Source organism: Mirounga leonina, unplaced genomic scaffold, assembly GCF_011800145.1.
Source record: "Mirounga leonina isolate KUSES-001 unplaced genomic scaffold, KU_Mleo_1.0 Mir_154, whole genome shotgun sequence".
Lineage (NCBI taxonomy): Eukaryota > Metazoa > Chordata > Mammalia > Carnivora > Phocidae > Mirounga > Mirounga leonina.
The window spans coordinates 47,137,859-47,156,312 of NW_023270389.1; the positions used below are offsets into that span (position 1 = coordinate 47,137,859).

The following is an 18,454-nucleotide window of genomic DNA, read 5'->3' on the forward strand; positions in this document are numbered from 1 at the left end:
TCTCAAATAAATCTTAAAAAAAGAGTTCTGAGGGAAAAACACAAAGTTAGGTGCATGATATTCATAACTACATAAACAAATGTATCTAAATGGATGGAAATGCCTCCTGCATGCAAGCTGGTGCAGCCACTCTGGAAAACCATATGGAGGATCCTCAAAAAGTTGAAAATAGAGCTACCCTATGACCCAGCAATTGCATTACTGGGTATTTACCCCAAAGATACAAATGTAGTGATCCGAAGGGGCACCTGCACCCCAATGTTTATAGCAGCAATGTCGACAATAGCCAAACTACGGAAAGAGCCTAGATGTCCATCAACAGTGAATGGATAACAAAGAAGTGGTATACACACACACACACACACACACACGAATATTATGCAGCCATCAAAAAATGAAATCTTGCCATTTGCAACGACGTGGATCGAACTAGAGGGTATTATACTAAGCGAAATAAGTCAATCAGAGAAAAACAAGTATCATATGATCTCACTGATATGAGGAATTGAGAAACAAGACAGAGGATCATAGGGGAAAGGAGGGAAAAATGAAACAAGACGAAACCAGAGAGGAAGACAAACCATAAGAGACTCTTAATCTCAGGAAACAAACTGAGGGTTGCTGGAGTGAGGGGGTGGGAGGGATGGGGTGACTGGGTGATAGACACTGGGGAGGGTATGTGCTATGGTGAGCGCTGTGAATTGTGTAAGACTGCTGAATCACAGACCTGTACCTCTGAAACAAATAACACAGTATATGTTAATTAAAAAAAATGCCTCTTGCTTCATCCCACTCCAGTCATCTCACACAACTGTTACTAGAGAATTCTTTAAAAACATATAACTGAGTATGGTGGTCCCCTAGGTATGTCCTTTAGTTGCTCCCCAGCATCTAAAGGACAAGGTCCAGACTCCTGAACACGGATACGGATCCCCATTCAGGGTCCTGTCTGTTTCTCTCACATCACTTCCATCCACCAACTCCAGCTCATCTGCTGCCATGTAAGCAAACTGAGCCACTTATCATTTCTCAAATTTTAGATGTTTTATGTTACCCTCCCTTTGGCTGGAACAGCTTTCTTTTTTTTGTCTAGTTACAGTCCTAATCTTCCTTCGAAGTTCCACTCCAATGCCACCTCGACCACAGGGACATCCCTGACTACCCTCAACAGAGAAGTGCACTCCTCCTTCTGCACCTCTAGCATACTCCATAAATAGCTCTACAGCAAATACAACACAGCACACTGACTTCTGTCTCCACGTCTATCTTCCAGACTATCTACAGTGATTTCTCATCGTAGGGCTCATTCCATGTTTTATTTTTGTATCCTGAGATCCTAGAACTGTTCTAAGTATCAAACATTTGCTGATTAAATGGGGAACAAACATACCTCTACTGGTCTCACCCAAGCTAAAGAACAAGGGATAGCCTGAGCTGGAAGCTTTGTGTAGCAGCACCTGCAAGAGATGATCAAATACACAAATATGTAATCATATTTTTAAGTGCATTTTATGGAATCTCTAATCCGTTCTTGATTTGAGCTATTCACACCACTTGAGAGTATTTTATTCATGGATTTTTAAGTTAATGTCTTACACTTTGAAGCAATCTAAGAAGTAAAATCTTTAGACATAATAATCTTTGAAAACCATGCAATTAAAATAGAGGTAGGAACAAACCAACCCTCATGCTATATAAATGCAACTCTTAGCATGACCCAAAAAATCATTTTCTTAATTAAGAGACTGGAATTTAGTCTCATGGTCCATTCAGATTCATAATCATGTGAAAGACGACATAGGAGACTATAATCTCCCTGTGAAACTAAGGAACCGTATGCCAAGTCCATTTGCACTAAGAACAAAGAGGGAAGGATGGAGTGAGGAAGGCAAGAGAAAAGGAAGAGTGATCCTAACTCCATGTGGCTTCAACGCAAGGACTCAAAACTTAAGAATAATTTAGTAAGATTTGTTAACTCACTTGAGGAACCTCAGGGAGGACTTCTGAACAGTTCCAATATTTCCAAAGTCTGGGTAGAATACTTCAACTTCCTGCTTCCCAAGGACTCGATGGATAATGACCCGATACCACCACTTATCCTCAGAAATCCTTACACAACAGAGATGTCCTGGTTGGATGAAATACTCTGGCATGGAGTACCGATCAGAAACCAGCAGATTGGAATAGCAGCGCCTACAGAATTCCGTAATAGAGGGAATCACATAGGGGAAGAAAATACCGACATCATTTTTACTGATGTATCAAGAGCAAGAAAGTCTTGGCAAAAAGGAAAAGAATCCCCACTTTTTCTGATTTGTAAATGCTTATTACTATTATTTTCCTCTTTCTTACCCAAATCCCTTCTCTTCATCAACAAACTTCTTCAAATAGAAAGTCACACATTCATTTAAGCTCATACTCTCTAAACAAAATGTAATCCAACTTTATTCCTCAGCATTTCCTAAAATGGGCATTTTTAAGACATCAGTGGCCTGTTAATTCTCTGCAGCATGACCCTGACCCCGTCCTCTTTCAATCTCTATCCTAGTTTCCAAGACACTATTTTCTCCTAATTCTTCCCTGTCAATAATTGTTCCTATACTGGCTCTGTAATTGCCTTAAACGTCTAGGTTCTCTGGGCTCCTCTTTTTAGGAAGTATACAATAATAAAAGCTCAGGCTTTGGAGCCAATGACATGGGCTCAAATCCTGACTCCATCATTTACTAGCCATGTATCTTTGTCTTTCTGTGCTTCAGTTTACTTGTTGCGCATGGAGAGGATAATAAAACCTTAGTTCAAATATGTGAATGTTTGGCACAGAGTCCAAATACAGTAGGCACTCCTCAACTATTAATATTCTTGTTGTACACAGTACCATCTCCCCCATTTTCATGTCTTATACCACTATGGATAAACTGGTGATTCTCCACCTGGATCTTTAGACGCTGAATCGCTTCTGAACTTTGAAAATTTATTTCCAGCTATACGGAAAAGATGCTAGTTGTCCCCCAATTCTCATTCTCCTCTCTTCTTCCCCTAGTAAGAGAATCCCAAATTTTGCCTGAGTATATAGCCATTCAGATTTCCCAGGCTCCCTTACATCTGGATGTGAATACTAAGCTCTGGGCAATGAGATGTGAGAAAAAGTAGAGTGTGCATGATTAGGATGGTAAATTTTATGTGTATTCTATCACAAAAAAAAAGTCAAGTATAGGGGGGTGGGGGGATTGGTTAGCCTGGTGATGGGTATTAAAGAGGGCACGTACAGCATGGAGCGCTGGGTTATACACAAACAATGAATCATGGAACACTACATCAAAAACTAACGATGTAATGTATGGTGATTAACATAATAAAATTTTAAAAAATGAAAAAAAAATAAGAAAATAAATAAGAGTACATTTCTCCGGGGCGGGGGGGGAAGTCAAGTACAGAAATTTCAGCTCTTGTCTTTCAAGAAAATGGCATGCCTCCAACCTCCTACCTTCTTCTCTTTCTCCTTCCCACTGGCTGGAATGAGGAGCTGCTGGGTGTGGTGGCGAGCTACCTCCTGGACCATGAAGATGGGGGCAACACACTGTCTGCGACAGCAAGACAAGAAACACTTGCATCCCCAACACCATGGAGCTACCCTATTAGTCTGTAGTGTTTATATATGGACTACTAGGGGCAGAAGAAATCAACTTTTATCTTCTTTATGCTACTATGGCTAAGTTATGTCTTTGTAACAGTGGCTAAACCTAATCCTAACTAATATTGTCCACTCAACATTGTCAATTCCCTATACCTCATCGTCACCTTAGAGGCACCACGTGCAAACTTCTAACCCCAGCTCAAACCTACCCAATCTCTAAAGTCAACACAGGTTTCCTATTCTCCCTTTCTCCCTTATCCTTCCCAAACCCATGCTTGTCACCACGACCTGACAACTGTACTTTCCCAAATTCTCTCCATTTTCTCTCTCCCTTTCCACTCTCATGCTCTTACCAAGACTAGCATAGTAATGGATGCTCTCCTGTTCACTCCACCCACCTTCTGCACTGAAACCAGAGTTATCCTGAAATACAAACCTGCTGATGCCCCTACTTTCTAAAAACCGTCAGAGGCTCCTCGTTGTCCACAGAAGAAGTCAGAACTCCTTCCCATGGTGTTCATACTCCAGCTCTTCCCTAGTATTCCAGTTTCACATTCAGTCACTGTCCACCCAAGCTCATGCAGTGGTGACCTCACTGCCCTATTTGTTGCTCCCAGAGCACAGCGCTACTCCCGTCATTAATGCTAATGCTGGCCTCAGTGCCCGTGACTGGACCTGCACATTCACACTCACACCTTGACTGGCAAATTCTTACTAGTTTTTTAAGCCGAGCTCAAGTACCCGCTTTGTGAAGCTCTCTTCCATCTTGCCCAGGCAGAATGACCACCTCATGCAATACCCCACATATCCCCTATCTTCCCAGATAATCGTGGTGTTGACAAAGGAAAGACCATGTCTGTCTTCTCCTTGTACTCCTCATGCCTCAACATCCCAAGCACGCAGCAGATATGGTATTGATAACAACAGTAGCCAACTTTTGTGCTAGACTCCATTCTAAGTACTTTAATCGTCACAACTCTGTGAGGCAGGTACTATTAGTATCCCTACTTTGGAGATAAGGAGACTAGGCCTATAGAGTTAAAGTAAGGAAGATCACAAATCCAGTAAGTGTGCTTTAAAACATGTACTAAATCTTACAGGCATCCTGGAATGGAATATATAGGATATATATATGATATATGATAATATTTTTACTAAGTGATTATTATGTGACCTACATTATGCCAAGTGTTCTTGGGTGAGAGAGGAGTGGAGTATATAATGTGGTAAAATTAGATTAAAAAGTGGAATGCTCTTGGAGAAGTATGTAATAAATTATTCTTATATGTGACACCTATGTAAAAACCAGACACTGTTGTTCATGAATAAATCTTAAGTGACTGCAAATGTACACATTTTTCATGGTGTTTACTAAGAAAGGGCATCATTTTTCAGCAGAGAAAAGAGATTAGAGTAGTAGTAGTTGAGTGAAATAGTGATTTGCCCTTTTCACTGTGTTAACACTTGCAACGATGGTATAAAAGCAAGGGGCCTTAGCCAAATCAAGACAGTGGCACCAAACTTTACTAGCCATCATTTATATATCACTGTCACGCACTCACAATTAAAAGAAAAAAGAAAAAAAAGCCAATGTAACTTGATAAAGTAATAAAAATTAAGTTTATTAAATATCAACCACTGAGTGACCATCTTTTCAATATTCCGTGTGACAAAAATGGAAGTACTATACACATAAAAACACTTCTCAAGTTGTCTTAAGGAAAAGCACTTATGCACTTGAGTTGTGAATTGAACTAGCTGCTTTTTTTGTGGAACATTTTTACTTGGAAAATGAACTAACCATTGTTCTCATGGAACACTGTTTTTGCTCGAAAGGACCGTTATCAAACTATGTTTATTCAGACTTAGGTTTCTGACACACATTTTCTCAAAAATGAGATGAGCCTGTCACTTCAAGGAAAACACTGACAGTATTTGTCATCACAGATAAAATTTAAGGCTTTCAAGTGAAAATTAGGATTTTGGAAATGTTGCATCTACCACCATGAGCTTGACAGCTCCCTAATACGTAATACTTTTCTGATGAGATCAGTGGTGATATTAATAAATGTGGAAGATCTACATAACTCAATAAACCAGTGTTTTCCAAAATACCACTGCATGATGTTTTAACATTATTAATGGGGGTAAAAGATCCTTTCAGGGCCAGTTGTATTGAGTCCACACTTAGAAGGGCCTTACGCTTGCTTTAATGTTCTGCTATTGCTGTCCTGAAATTCTTAATGATTTTTAAACTCAGCACTTTGCATTTTAATTTTGCACTGGAGCCTGCAATTGCATAACCAGTCCCGGGTTCATTCAAAGTGCAAAGGAAGACCAATGGACTTTAACACAGTAGGGTATGAAAAGTTCAAATTCCACACTGCAACTAATTTTTAAAAAATCACCACTTGCCAAGTTTGGAATGTTCAAAAATTTTCTGAAAATATCAAAGAAGATTCACAATTTTCTGAAAAGGCTATTAAAATACTCTTTTTCCCAACTATGTATCTGTGTGAGGCCAGATGTTTTCATATACTTCAACCAAAACAATATACCTCAAGAGATTAAAGACAAAAGCACATATTAAAATCAAACTTTCTTCTATTAAGACAGATATTAAAGAGATCTGCAAAAATGTAGAACAATGCCAATATTGTAATTTCTGGAAAATAGTTATTTTTCACAGAACTATGTTATTTATATTCACACAAATGGACTTACCATTATTTTTAAACAAAAAAAAAATTTTAATGTTAGTTTTAATGTCTAAGATAAATATCAATAAACAAAAGTTTTCCAGTCCTTAATTTTTAAAAGCCCTAAAACCAAAATGTTGAGAACTTATGATTTAGAATGAGATACATGAAAAATACACTGAAAACAATAGGCTCCTACCGCATCTCAATCATCATGTCTTCAAGTAACTCGGATGAATCCCTGCTATAGATTCGGATGTAGAATTGACTAGGAGAGATGATATACTCCACAAAGACCCCCACAAGGGTACTGGTATCTAATGGTGGCAGTCTGCATAATTTCTTGTCCCGTACAGCATCTGGTGGGATATCATGATTGGCCACTGCCAGGTTGAGCTGTGACTTGTTAACTTCTACTTGCTACAAGTTAAAAAAGAAAAGAAACCACTATAAAACTTTGAGTGGCATTTCAAACTATGACATTTCTCAAAGTATATTTCATGGGTCATCTTTATCAGAATCACCTGAGAAATTATAAAAATGAAGCTTCTTAGGCATTAGCCAGGACTTACTGATCCAGAATACCTGGAAGTGGGGCTTCCAGTTATGCACTTAAAAAATTCCCTAGGTGGGCACCTGGGTGGCTCAGTCAGTTAAGCGTCTGCCTTAGGCTCAGGTCATGATCCCAGGGTGTTGGGATCGAGTCCTGAGTCTGGCTCCCTGCTCCTCGGGGAGCCTGCTTCTCCCTCTCCCTCTGCCTGCCGCTCCCCCTGCTTGTGCTTTCTATCAAATAAATAAAATCTTTTAAAAAAATTCCCTAGGTGATCCTTACCTACATTAATATATGAAAATGACTGCCTTATGATATTAAGAGTATGTTATATAGCTACCCCATACAAAATTGCAAATATGGTACTTAAAATATTCAAGCTGAGCCAAGATAGACTGTCATCCCACCCAACTCTATCAACAAAGGTAACTTTAAAGAATGCATTAAATTTCACACTAGTCTTCCAACCAAAAATAGGGTTTCTCAAACACTCTTATTCTAAAATATCTTATTTTCCTTTAGGCCTTTCTCTTATCCTCTAGAAAATATGCAGTAGGCTTTCCAAACAAAATGTTTTCCTTCCATGAAAGAAGCCAGGTATAGATGGTAGAAGAAAAGAAGAGTAAGCAATTAATTCCTTAACAACAACAAAATAAATAACAGAAGAGGAGAGCACAAAAAAGGAGAACTGTGTGGACATATAATGAAAAAGAAAAAAGGAAAAGCACCCTATAGTTGAGGACAGGTGCAGGGCAATCTGCAGCAGTTGTTGAGACATAAAGTGAAAAAAAGCTCCTCAATTCTTCCCTCTGAAGCCCTCAAGGGTTTTCCAGCCTACATTTTAAAAAACATGGACCAAGTATTGGCTATAACCTCTTGCAAAAGCTGGCAAATCTTCAAAGCCATCTGAAAACTTTAAAATGAGATCTGAATGAAATCAGTTATACAAAAGATTGAAAACCAGAATAAATGCTGCATAAGGTGACTTCAGACCAAAGCTTTGCTCTAAGAAATCATGTATCTAGAAATAAGACTTTTCTAAAATAGAATTTTGGTTTGAAGAAATATTCATTCAGTTACTTTTCATAATGCTGAATCTCCAGCATACAAAGTCGTTAAACCTTACCAGCTGTAAAGGCTTTACCACCAGATTAGGCTTCTTGCAAATCTTCTGTTCTGGCTCCTTATGGTTTTTAGGAGGACAATCCCAGGCAGTCTCCTCGACAGCAGCAGTAGACAGTGAATTTCTAGGGGGACTGGAGACATAAGCTTTGACTTCTATTTTCTTATCCGATTGAACTAAACATGAATTTCTGACTGATGAAATATCTCCATCTGAAATGATCAATAGAGTAGCCTGTGGATAGCTATTACAATAATTTGTATAACTTATTAAGCACATTTCTATGGGCCAGGCACTGGGAAAATAATGATAAATGAGAGACATGAATCCTTTGCAGACCTTTCAGTATAGAGAGATAAAAGGAAGTTCTAGAAGGGAACAAATCTTTATTTATGTTGGCAAGGGAGAGGGTAAGTCTGGTAAGGTTTCTTGAACTTTGACTAAAGGTTTTATTTTTCAACATCCTGACTTCAATTTATTTTTTGTTCAACTTTAGCAGTGAAAGTGCACTGTTGCTTAATGTACAATGTATGTGACTACTTAATATTCCATAATACAGTGCCTTAATTTTTAGGGAATTACCAAATCAATTACATATTTTGTTCAAATTACATGTGTATGATGATTATAAGAGGTTGCCACATTAAAACAGACTCCAGATAGACCTAAAGCCATAGTGGCTCCTAAAGAAAAACTAATAAAAGTGCACAAAGATGTAGGTATCTACATCTGTATCTTTCATAATGATAAAAAATAAATACACTCTACATGTCTGTCAATAGGAGACTGATTAAATGAATGTAGTCACATAAAAGAATTATATGTAGTTAAAAAGGATGAAATAAACTTATTTATGCTGATATAGAACATCCATAATATGTGAGGTATAAAAAGCAAGAACATACACATTTTTTTTTAAGATTTTTTTTTATTTATTCATGAGAGACAGAGAGAGAGGCAGAGGCAGAGGGAGAAGCAGGATCCCCGCGGAGCAGGGAGCCCGATGCGGGACTTGATCCCAGAATCCTGGGATCATGACCTGAGCCGAAGGCAGACGCTTAACCGACTGAGCCAACCAGGCATCCCAAGAACATATACATTTATATAATACTGTTTTGTGCAAGAAAATTATACATATAATAACTATGTTATATATAAAAGGTCCAAAAAAGACCCATTAAAACAATTACTAGTTACCATTCTACATTGCTGGAATTGTTTAATAAGTAAATGTTTTATAAGTTTTTAAAAATCTAGCAATGCTTACATATATGTTGAAAAAAAATCTGGAAGACTAAAAATTCTAACAGCATTTTTGGGGGAACTAAAATGATGGTAATTGTTCACTTCCAACTTTCTACTCATCTGTGATATTTTCCAAAATGAACATGAGTTATTTTAATAATCAGAAAAATCAGCAAAGATACATTTACATTTTGGACAAAAAATTGCTATCCATCGAAACCACTTGTAAAAGCTTATAAAAATATAGGGGTGCTTGGGTGGCTCAGTCATTGGGCATCTGTCTCCAGCTCAGGTCATGATCCCAGGGTCCTGGGATCGAGCCCCGCATCAAGCTACCTGTTCTGTGGGAGGCCTGATTCTCCCTCTCCCATTCTCCCTGCTTGTGTTCCTTCTCTCGCTGTCTCTCTGTCAAATAAATAAATAAAATCTTAAAAAAAAAAAAAGCTTATAAAAATATAAATACAGTTGACCCTTGAATAATGCAGGGGTTAGAGACATCACCCCCCCATGCCGTCAAAAATCTGCATATAACTTTTGATTCCCCAAAAACTTTACTAATAGCCTACTGCTGACCAAAAGCCTTACGGTAACATAAACAGTTGGTTAACATATATTTTGTATGTCATATATATCATATACTGTATTCTTATAATAAAGCTGAAGAAAAAATGTTAAAAAAAAAATTATAAGGAAGAGAAATTACATTTACAGTACTATACTGATTTTACCAAAAATTATCCATATATAAGTGGACCTATCCAGTTCAAACCCATGTTGTTCAAGGGTCAACTGAACTATATTATACTATAATTTAGCATGACCATTGAGGGAATGGAGGAAAAAGTACATGGAATCTCTCTGCATTTGTTTGTAGTAACTGTATATAAATATATAATACCCTCAATAAAAATTTCAAAAGAAAAAAAACCTAAGTCAAAAGAAAAACACAAAAAACAAACAAAAATCAAGTGCCCTAAATGCAATGTGGTATCCTGGAGTGGATCCAGAAATAGAACAATTATGGGAAAAATGGTAAAACCAAAATAAAATCTAGAGTTTCATTAATAGTAATGTATCAGTTAATTTCTTAGTTTTGATATATGTATCATGGTAATATAAGATGTTAATATTAGGGGATATGGATGAGGGCATATGAGAATTCATTAATATCTCTGCAACTTTTCTATAAACCTAAAATTATCCCCAAATAAAAAGTTTGTTTAAAAATAAATACAAGTGCTAGGTCCCAATACACACCCATTTATTCCGAATATCCATGTATTTCTAAAAAGCTTTAATGCACAGCCAGAGTTAACAACCACTGATCTGGTGCTTCCCCATCAGATCACTATTTTAGAAAATTTATTTCTTCAGAGTTATCCAAATATCTGGATAATGAAGAAAGTATATTTTAAAAATTCAGATGGTCTTTGGGGAGCCTGGGTGGCTCAGGTGGTTAAGCATCCGACTCTTCGTTTCTGCTCAGGTCATGATCTCAGGGTTGTAGGATCAAGCCCTAAGTCAGGCTCTGTGCTCAGCTCAGAGTCTGCCTTCTCTCCCGCCCTCCCTCTACCCCTCCCCACACTGGCACACTCTGTCTCTCCCTCTTTCTCTCTCTAAAATAAATAAATAAATCCTAAAAAATAATTTAGATGGTCTTCATTAATGATACAGGTTAGCCTTACTACAACAAATATCACCAAAAAGAATGGTCATCATATCAAAGTGTTTTCAAGGCTAATGTGTAATCTGTTTGGTTGATGTGGTTACAATAAAGAATATTATGTAAGCAATGCTTTATTTTTCCTTGTCCTTTCAGGGACAAATAATAATCAGGTTTGCATCTTCCAGAACACTCCAGACCTATCCCCACTTTAGCTATAGACAATTCACTTGGGCACCCACTATGCAGAACACTCCAAGAACCCCCAGCCCACACTCACTTCAGCTCCAGTTGTACCTCCAGGACATACTGTGCATGGAGAGCACCAGAATCCTCTACTCTGTACCCACTTCAGCTCCAGCCATCACACCAGAGTGGTCCTAAAGCAAGTGCCCTGGGACATCCAGCCTCCACCCACTAAAGCTCCAGCCAACCAACCAAAGCTGCCAGACACATACAGTCTATACAGGGGCTGTTCCTACACAAGGCAATTCCTTCAAGTCTAGAAGAAGTAGTTTTCCACCAAATTCATAGAAACAAACACAGAGAGTCAAACAAAATGAGGAGACAGAGAAATATGCCCCATATGAAAGAATAAGACAAAACCTCAAAAAAGAACTAAACCAAATGGAAATAAACAACCTATCTGATAAAGAGTTCGAGATAATAATCATAAAGATGCTCACTTGACTTCCAGAGAAGAGTGCATGAACTCAGAGAAACTTCAACAAAGAGATAGATAATATTAAAAAGAACCAATCAAAGCTGAAGAATACAATAACTGAAATGCAAAATAGAGTAGAGGGAATCAACAGCAGATCAGAAGGTACAGAAGAATGAATCAGCGATCTAGAAAACAGGGTAATGGAAAGTACCCATGCTGAACAGAAAAAATATTTTTTCAGATGAGGGTAAGTTAAGGGATCTCTGAGACAATATCAGGCATTCTAACATTCACACTACAGGGGGTCCCAAAGAGAGAGAGAGAGAGAAGAGGGCAGAAAAATAACTTGAAAAAATAATAGCTGAAAACTTCTCTGACCTGGGTAAGAAAACAGACATCCAAGTCCAGGAATCACAAAAATCCCAAACAAGATGAATCCAAGGAGGTCCACACCAAGATACAAATTAGTTAAAATGTCAAAAATTAAAGGTAGAGAATCTAAAAATCAGCAAGAGAAAAGCAACATGTTACATACAAGGAAACCCGACAGGAGTATCAGCTGTGATGGGAATGGCATGATATATTCAGAGTGATGAAAGGAAAAAACCCTATAACCAAGAATACCCAGCAAAGTTATCATTCGGAATTTAAGAAGAAATAGTTTCCCAAGCAAACAAAAGTTAAAGGAGTTCATCACCACTATAGGAGACTTATGAGAAATGTTAAAGGGACTACTTTAAGTGGAAAAGAAGAGGCCATAATTAGAAAAAAAATTATGAAAAGAAAAAATTTCATGAGTAAAAGCAAACGTATAGTAAAGGTAGTAAATCAATCTCTTATAAAACTAATATAAAAGGTTAAAAGACAAACATAGTAAAATCAGTATCTAAAAAATTAGTTAAGGGCCAGGAAATAAAAAGATATGAAATATGACACTATACACACAAAACTTGGAAGGGGGGGTAGTAAAAATTTTGTGTTTTTAGAATGTGTTCAAACTTCAGCAACCACAAACTTAAAATATAAAATAGACTGCAACATACATAGGATATTATATATGAACCTCATGGTAACCACAAAAACCTATAATAGATATGCAAAAAAAAGAGAACGGAATCCAGGCATAACACTAAAGAAAATATCGAATCACAAAGATAAAGCAAAAGAAGAAAGGAACAGAGAAGAACCATAAAAAGAACCAGAAAACAATTAACAAAATGGCATTAAATATATACTTATCAATAATTACTTTAAATGTAAATGCAGTAAAAGCTCCAAACGGCATAGGGTAACTGAATGGATTAAAAAAAAAAAAAAAAAAAACCCAAGACATCTATATGCTGCCTTACAAGAGACTCACTTCAGACCTAAAGACATATGCATACTGAAAGTAAAGGACTGGAAAAATATATACCATGCAAATGGAAGCAAAAAAAAAAAAAAAAAAAAGCCAAGGTAGCAATATGACAAAGTAGACTTTAAAACAAAAACTGTAACAAGAGACCAAGGCACTATATAATGATAAAGAGATCAATTCAACAAGAAAATATAACCCTTGTAAACATCTATGCACCCAACATAGGAACACCTGTATACATTAAGCAAATATTAGAAGACATAAAGGGAGAAATAGTAGGGGATTTGAACACCCACTTACATGAATGAACAGATCACTCAAACAGAAAATAAGCAATAGCTTTGAACAACACATTAGACCAGATAGACTTAACAAATATTTACATAACATTCCATCCAAAAACAGAATACATATTCTTTTCAAGTTCTTTTCATTCCCCAGTATAGATCAAGCCAAAAACAAGACTCAGTAAATTTAAGAAAACTGAAACCATATCAAGCATCTTTTCCAAACACAACAGTATGAAGCTAGAAATCAATTACAAGACAAAACTGCAAAAAACACAAATAGGTGGATGCTAAACAACATGCTATTAAACAACCAATGAATCAATGAAGAAATCAAAAAGGAAATGAAAAAATACATGGAAACAAATGAAAATGAAAACACAATGATCCAAAACCTTTGTGATGCAGCAAAAGCAGTTCTAAGAGGGAAGTTTATAAGGATACAGCCTTACCTCAAGAAAAAAGAAAAATCTCAAATAAACAATTTAAACTTACATTTAACGGAGCTAGAAAAAGAACAAATCCCAAAGTTAGGAGGAGAAAGGAAATAAAGGTGAGAATAGAAATAAATGAAATGGAGATTAAAAAGCAATAGACCTAAATGTGAGACAGGAGTCCATCAAAATCCTTGAGGAGAACACAGGCAGCAACCTCTTCGACCTCAGCTGCAGCAACTTCTTCCTAGCAACATCACCAAAGGCAAGGGAAGCAAGGGCAAAAATGAACTATTGGGACTTCATCAAGATAAAAAGGTTTTGCACAGCAAAGGAAACAGTCAACAAAACCAAAAGACAATGGACAAAATGGGAGAAGATATTTGCAAATGACATATCAAATAAAGGGCTAGTATCCAAAATCTATAAAGAACTTATTAATCTCAATACCCAAAGAACAAATAATCCACTCAAGATATGGGCAGAAGACATGAACAGACATTTTTCCAAAGAAGACATCCAAATGGCCAACAGACACATGAAAAAGTGCTCAACATCGCCGGACATCAGGGAAATCCAAATCAAAACCTCAATGAGATACCACCCCACACCAGTCAGAATGGCTAAAATTAACAAGTCAGGAAATGACAGATGTTGGTGGGGATGCTGAGAAAGGGGAACCCTCCTACACTGCTGGTGGGAATGCAAGCTGGTGCAGCCACTCTGGAAAACAGTATGGAGGCTCCTCAACAAGTTAAAAATAGAGCTACCCTATGACCTAGCAATTGCACTACTGGGTATTTACCCCAAAGATATAAATGTAGGGATCCAAAGGGGTACGTGCACCGTGATGTTTATAGCAGCAAAGTCCACAATAGCCAAACTATGGAAAGAGCCAAGATGTCCATCAACAGATGAATGGATAAAGAAGATGTGGTATATATACACAATGGAATATTATGCAGCCATCAAAAGGAATGAAATCTTGCCACTTGCAACGACGTGGATGGAACTGGAGGGTATTATGCTGAGTGAAGTAAGTCAGTCAGAGAGAGACATGTATCATATGACCTCACTGATATGAGGAATTCTTAATCTCAGGAAACAAACTGAGGGTTGCTAGAGTGGTGGGGGGTGGGAGGGATGGGGTAGCTGGGTGATAGACATTGGGGAGGGTATGTGTTATGGTGAGCACTGTGAATTGTGTAAGACTACTGAATCACAGACCTGTACCTCTGAAACAAATAATACATTATATGTTAAAAAAAAAAAAAAAAGAAGAAGAAGATAGCAAGAAGGGAAAAATGAAGGGGGGGGAATCGGAGGGGGAGATGAACCATGAGAGACGATGGACTCTGAGAAACAAACAGAGTTCTAGGGGGGGGGGGGGTGGGGGGATGGGTTAGCCTGGTGATGGGTATTAAAGAGGGCACGTACTGAATGGAGCACTGGGTGTTATACGCAAACAATGAATCATGGAACACTACATCAAAAACTAATGATGTAATGTATGGTGATTAACATAACATAGTAAAATTTTAAAAAATAAAAACTAAAAAAAACCCAAAAAAGCAATAGAGAAGATCAATGAAACCAAGAGCTGGTTCTTTGAATAGATAAACAAAACTGATACATTTTTAGCCGATTCATTAAGAAAAAAAAAAGGATTCAAACAAATAATATCAAAAATGAAACACAAAACAAACCACCACGAAAATACAAAGAACTCTAAGAGAATACTACACAAAATTATATGCCAACAAACTGGACAACCTAGAAGAAATGGGTAATTCCTGGGAACATACAATCTTCCAAAACTGAATCAGGAAGAAATAGAAAATAAACAGACCAATTACTAATAACAAAATTGAATCAGTAATCGAAAAATTCCCAAGAAATAAAAGTACAGGACCAGATGGCTTCACAGGTGAATTCTACCAAACATTTAAATAAAGAAGACTTAATCCCTACTCTTTCAAATGATTCCAAAAAATAAAAGAGGAAAGACAGCTTCCAAATTCATTCCATGAGCCAAAATTGCCCTGACACCAAAACCAAAGACCCTACCAAAAAAAGAAAACTACAGGTCAATATCCCTAATGAACATACAAGGCAAAAATCCTCAACAAAGTATTAGCAAACCAAATTCTACAATACATTAAAAGGATCATTTACCACAATCAAGTGGGATTTATTCTAGGAATGCCAGAATGGTTCAATATCCACAAATCAATCAATTATACATCACATTAACAAATGAAAGTTAAAAAACATATGGTTGGGCGCCTGGGTGGCTCAGTTGGTTAAGCGACTGCCTTCGGCTCAGGTCATGATCCTGGAGTCCCGGGATCGAGTCCCACATCGGGCTCCCTGCTCAGCAGGGGGTCTGCTTCTCCCTCTGACCCTCTTCCCTCTCGTGCTCTCTGTCTCTCATTCTCTCTCTCAAATAAATAAATAAAAATATTAAAAAAAAAAAAACATATGGTTGCCTCAATCGATTCAGAAAAAGCTTTTGACAAAATTCGACATCTGTTCATGATAAATTCTCAACAAAGTGGATATAGAGGGAACATAATGCAACATAATAACGGCCATATATGGCAAATCCACAGCTAACATCATATTCAATAGTGAAAAAGTGAAAGCTTTTCCTCTCAGGAACAAGACAAGGATGTCCACTGTTGCCATTTTTATTCAACACAGTACTGGAAGTCCTAGCTACAGCAATCAGAAAAAAAAAGGTATCCAAATTGATAAGAAATAAGACTGTCACTATTTGCAAATAACATGATACTATACACAGAACACCTTAAAAACTCCACCAAAAATCTATTAGAATGAATTCAGTAAAGTTACAGGATACAAAATTAATATACAGAAATCTGTTGCATGTACACTGATAATGAAGTAGCTGAAAGAGAAATTAAGAAAACAATCTCATTTACAATTGCACCAAAAAAAAAAAAAACAAAACCCAAAATACTTAGGAATAAATTTAACCAAGTGAAAGACCTGTACTCTGAAAACTATAAAATACCAATGAAAGAAATTAAAGATGACACAAATGAAAAGATACACCATGTTCATGGATTAGAAGAACCAATATTGTTAAAATGTCAACACTACCCAAAGCAATCTACAGATTCAATCCAATTCTTATCAAAATAGCAACAGAATTTTTTTAAAGATTTATTTGAGAAAGAAAGAGAGGAGGGGCAGAGGGAGAGGAAGAATCCCAAGCAGACTTCCCACTGAGCAAGGAGCCTGACGCAGAGCTCAATCTTATGACCCTGAGATCATGACCTGAGCCAAAACCAACAGTCGGATGCTCAACTGACTGTGCCACCCAGTTGCTCCAATACCAACAGTATTTTTCACAGAACTAAATAAATAATCCTAAAATTTATGTGGAACCACAAAAGATCCTGAATAGCCAAAGCAATCTTGAAAAAGAACAAAGTCAGAGGTATCATAATTCCAGATTTCAAGACATACTACAAAGCTGTGATAATCAAAACAGTATGGGACTGGCACAAAAATGGACACATAGATCAACTGAACAGAGAGCACAGAAATAAACCCATGCTTATATGTTCATTTAATCTATAACAAAGGAGGCAAGAATATACAGTGGGGAAAAGAAAATCTTTTCAATAAGCCGGGCAGCTACATGCAAAAGAATTAAACTGACCACTTTCTTACACCATACACAAAAACAAACTCAAAATAAAGATCCAAATGTGAGACCTCAAACCATAAAGCTCCTAAAAAAAAACATAGGCAGTAATCTCTTAGACATCAGCCTTACCAACATTTTTCTAGGTATGTCTCCTCTGGCAGGGGAAATGAAAGTACAAATAAACTATTGGACTACACCAAACTAAAGAACTTCTGCACAACAAAGGAAACCCAAATGAAAAGACAACTTACTGAATGGGGGAATATATTTGCAAATGATATATCCAATAAGGGGTTCATATCCAAAATACATAAAAAAACTTCTACAACTCAATACCAAAAAAAAAAAAAATCCAAATAAAAATGGGCAGAAAATCTGAATAGACATTTTTTGAAAGAAGCCATACAGATGGCCAATAGACACATAAAAGATGCTAAATATTGTTAATCATGAGGGAAATGCAGAATCAAAACCACAGTGAGAAATCACCTTATACCTATCAGAATGGCTAGTATCAAGATAAGAAATAGACAAGTGTTGGCAAGGATATGGAGAAAAGGGAACCCTGTGCACTGTTGGTGGGAATGTAAATTGGTGTAACCACTGTGGAAAACAGTGTAAAGTTTCCAAAAAAAAAAAAAAATTTAAAAATAAAAATAACATACAATCCAGTAAAATTCCACTACTGGGTATTTAACAAAAGAAAATGAAGACACTAATTCAAAAAGATACATGCACTCCTATATGTATTGCAGTATTATTTACAATAGCCACGTTATGGAAGCAACCTAAGTGTCTATCCACATAAAGTCCTAGTGTATATACAACGGAATATTAGCTATAAAAAGAAATGAAATCTTGTCATCTGAGACAACATGGATAAACCTAGAGGGTATTATGCTAAGTAAAATAAGTCAGGCAGAAAAAGACAAACACAATGATTTCACTCATATGTGAAATCTAAAATCAATACAAACAAAATGGAAACAATCATAAATACAGAGAACTGATAGCTGTCAGAAGGGAGGGCAGTGGTGGGGGGATAGGCAAAAAAGATGAAGAATATTAAGAGGTACAAACCTCCAGTTATAAAATAAGTCACAGGAATGAAAAATACA

General features: G+C 36.9%; 1 protein-coding gene across 1 annotated transcript in view; it reads right to left on the bottom strand.

Moving 5' to 3' along the window:
• The window catches only part of TDRD5 (tudor domain containing 5), a 100,606-nt gene that overhangs the window by 43,633 nt on the left and 38,519 nt on the right, over positions 1-18,454 (bottom strand). The window contains exons 8-11 of the mRNA XM_035010690.1: positions 8,011-8,183; positions 6,534-6,754; positions 1,981-2,193; positions 1,391-1,457 (exon numbers count right to left, since the gene is read on the bottom strand). Coding sequence (XP_034866581.1) covers positions 1,391-1,457; positions 1,981-2,193; positions 6,534-6,754; positions 8,011-8,183 — 674 coding nt within the window. The remainder of the gene's footprint in view (positions 1-1,390; positions 1,458-1,980; positions 2,194-6,533; positions 6,755-8,010; positions 8,184-18,454) is intronic.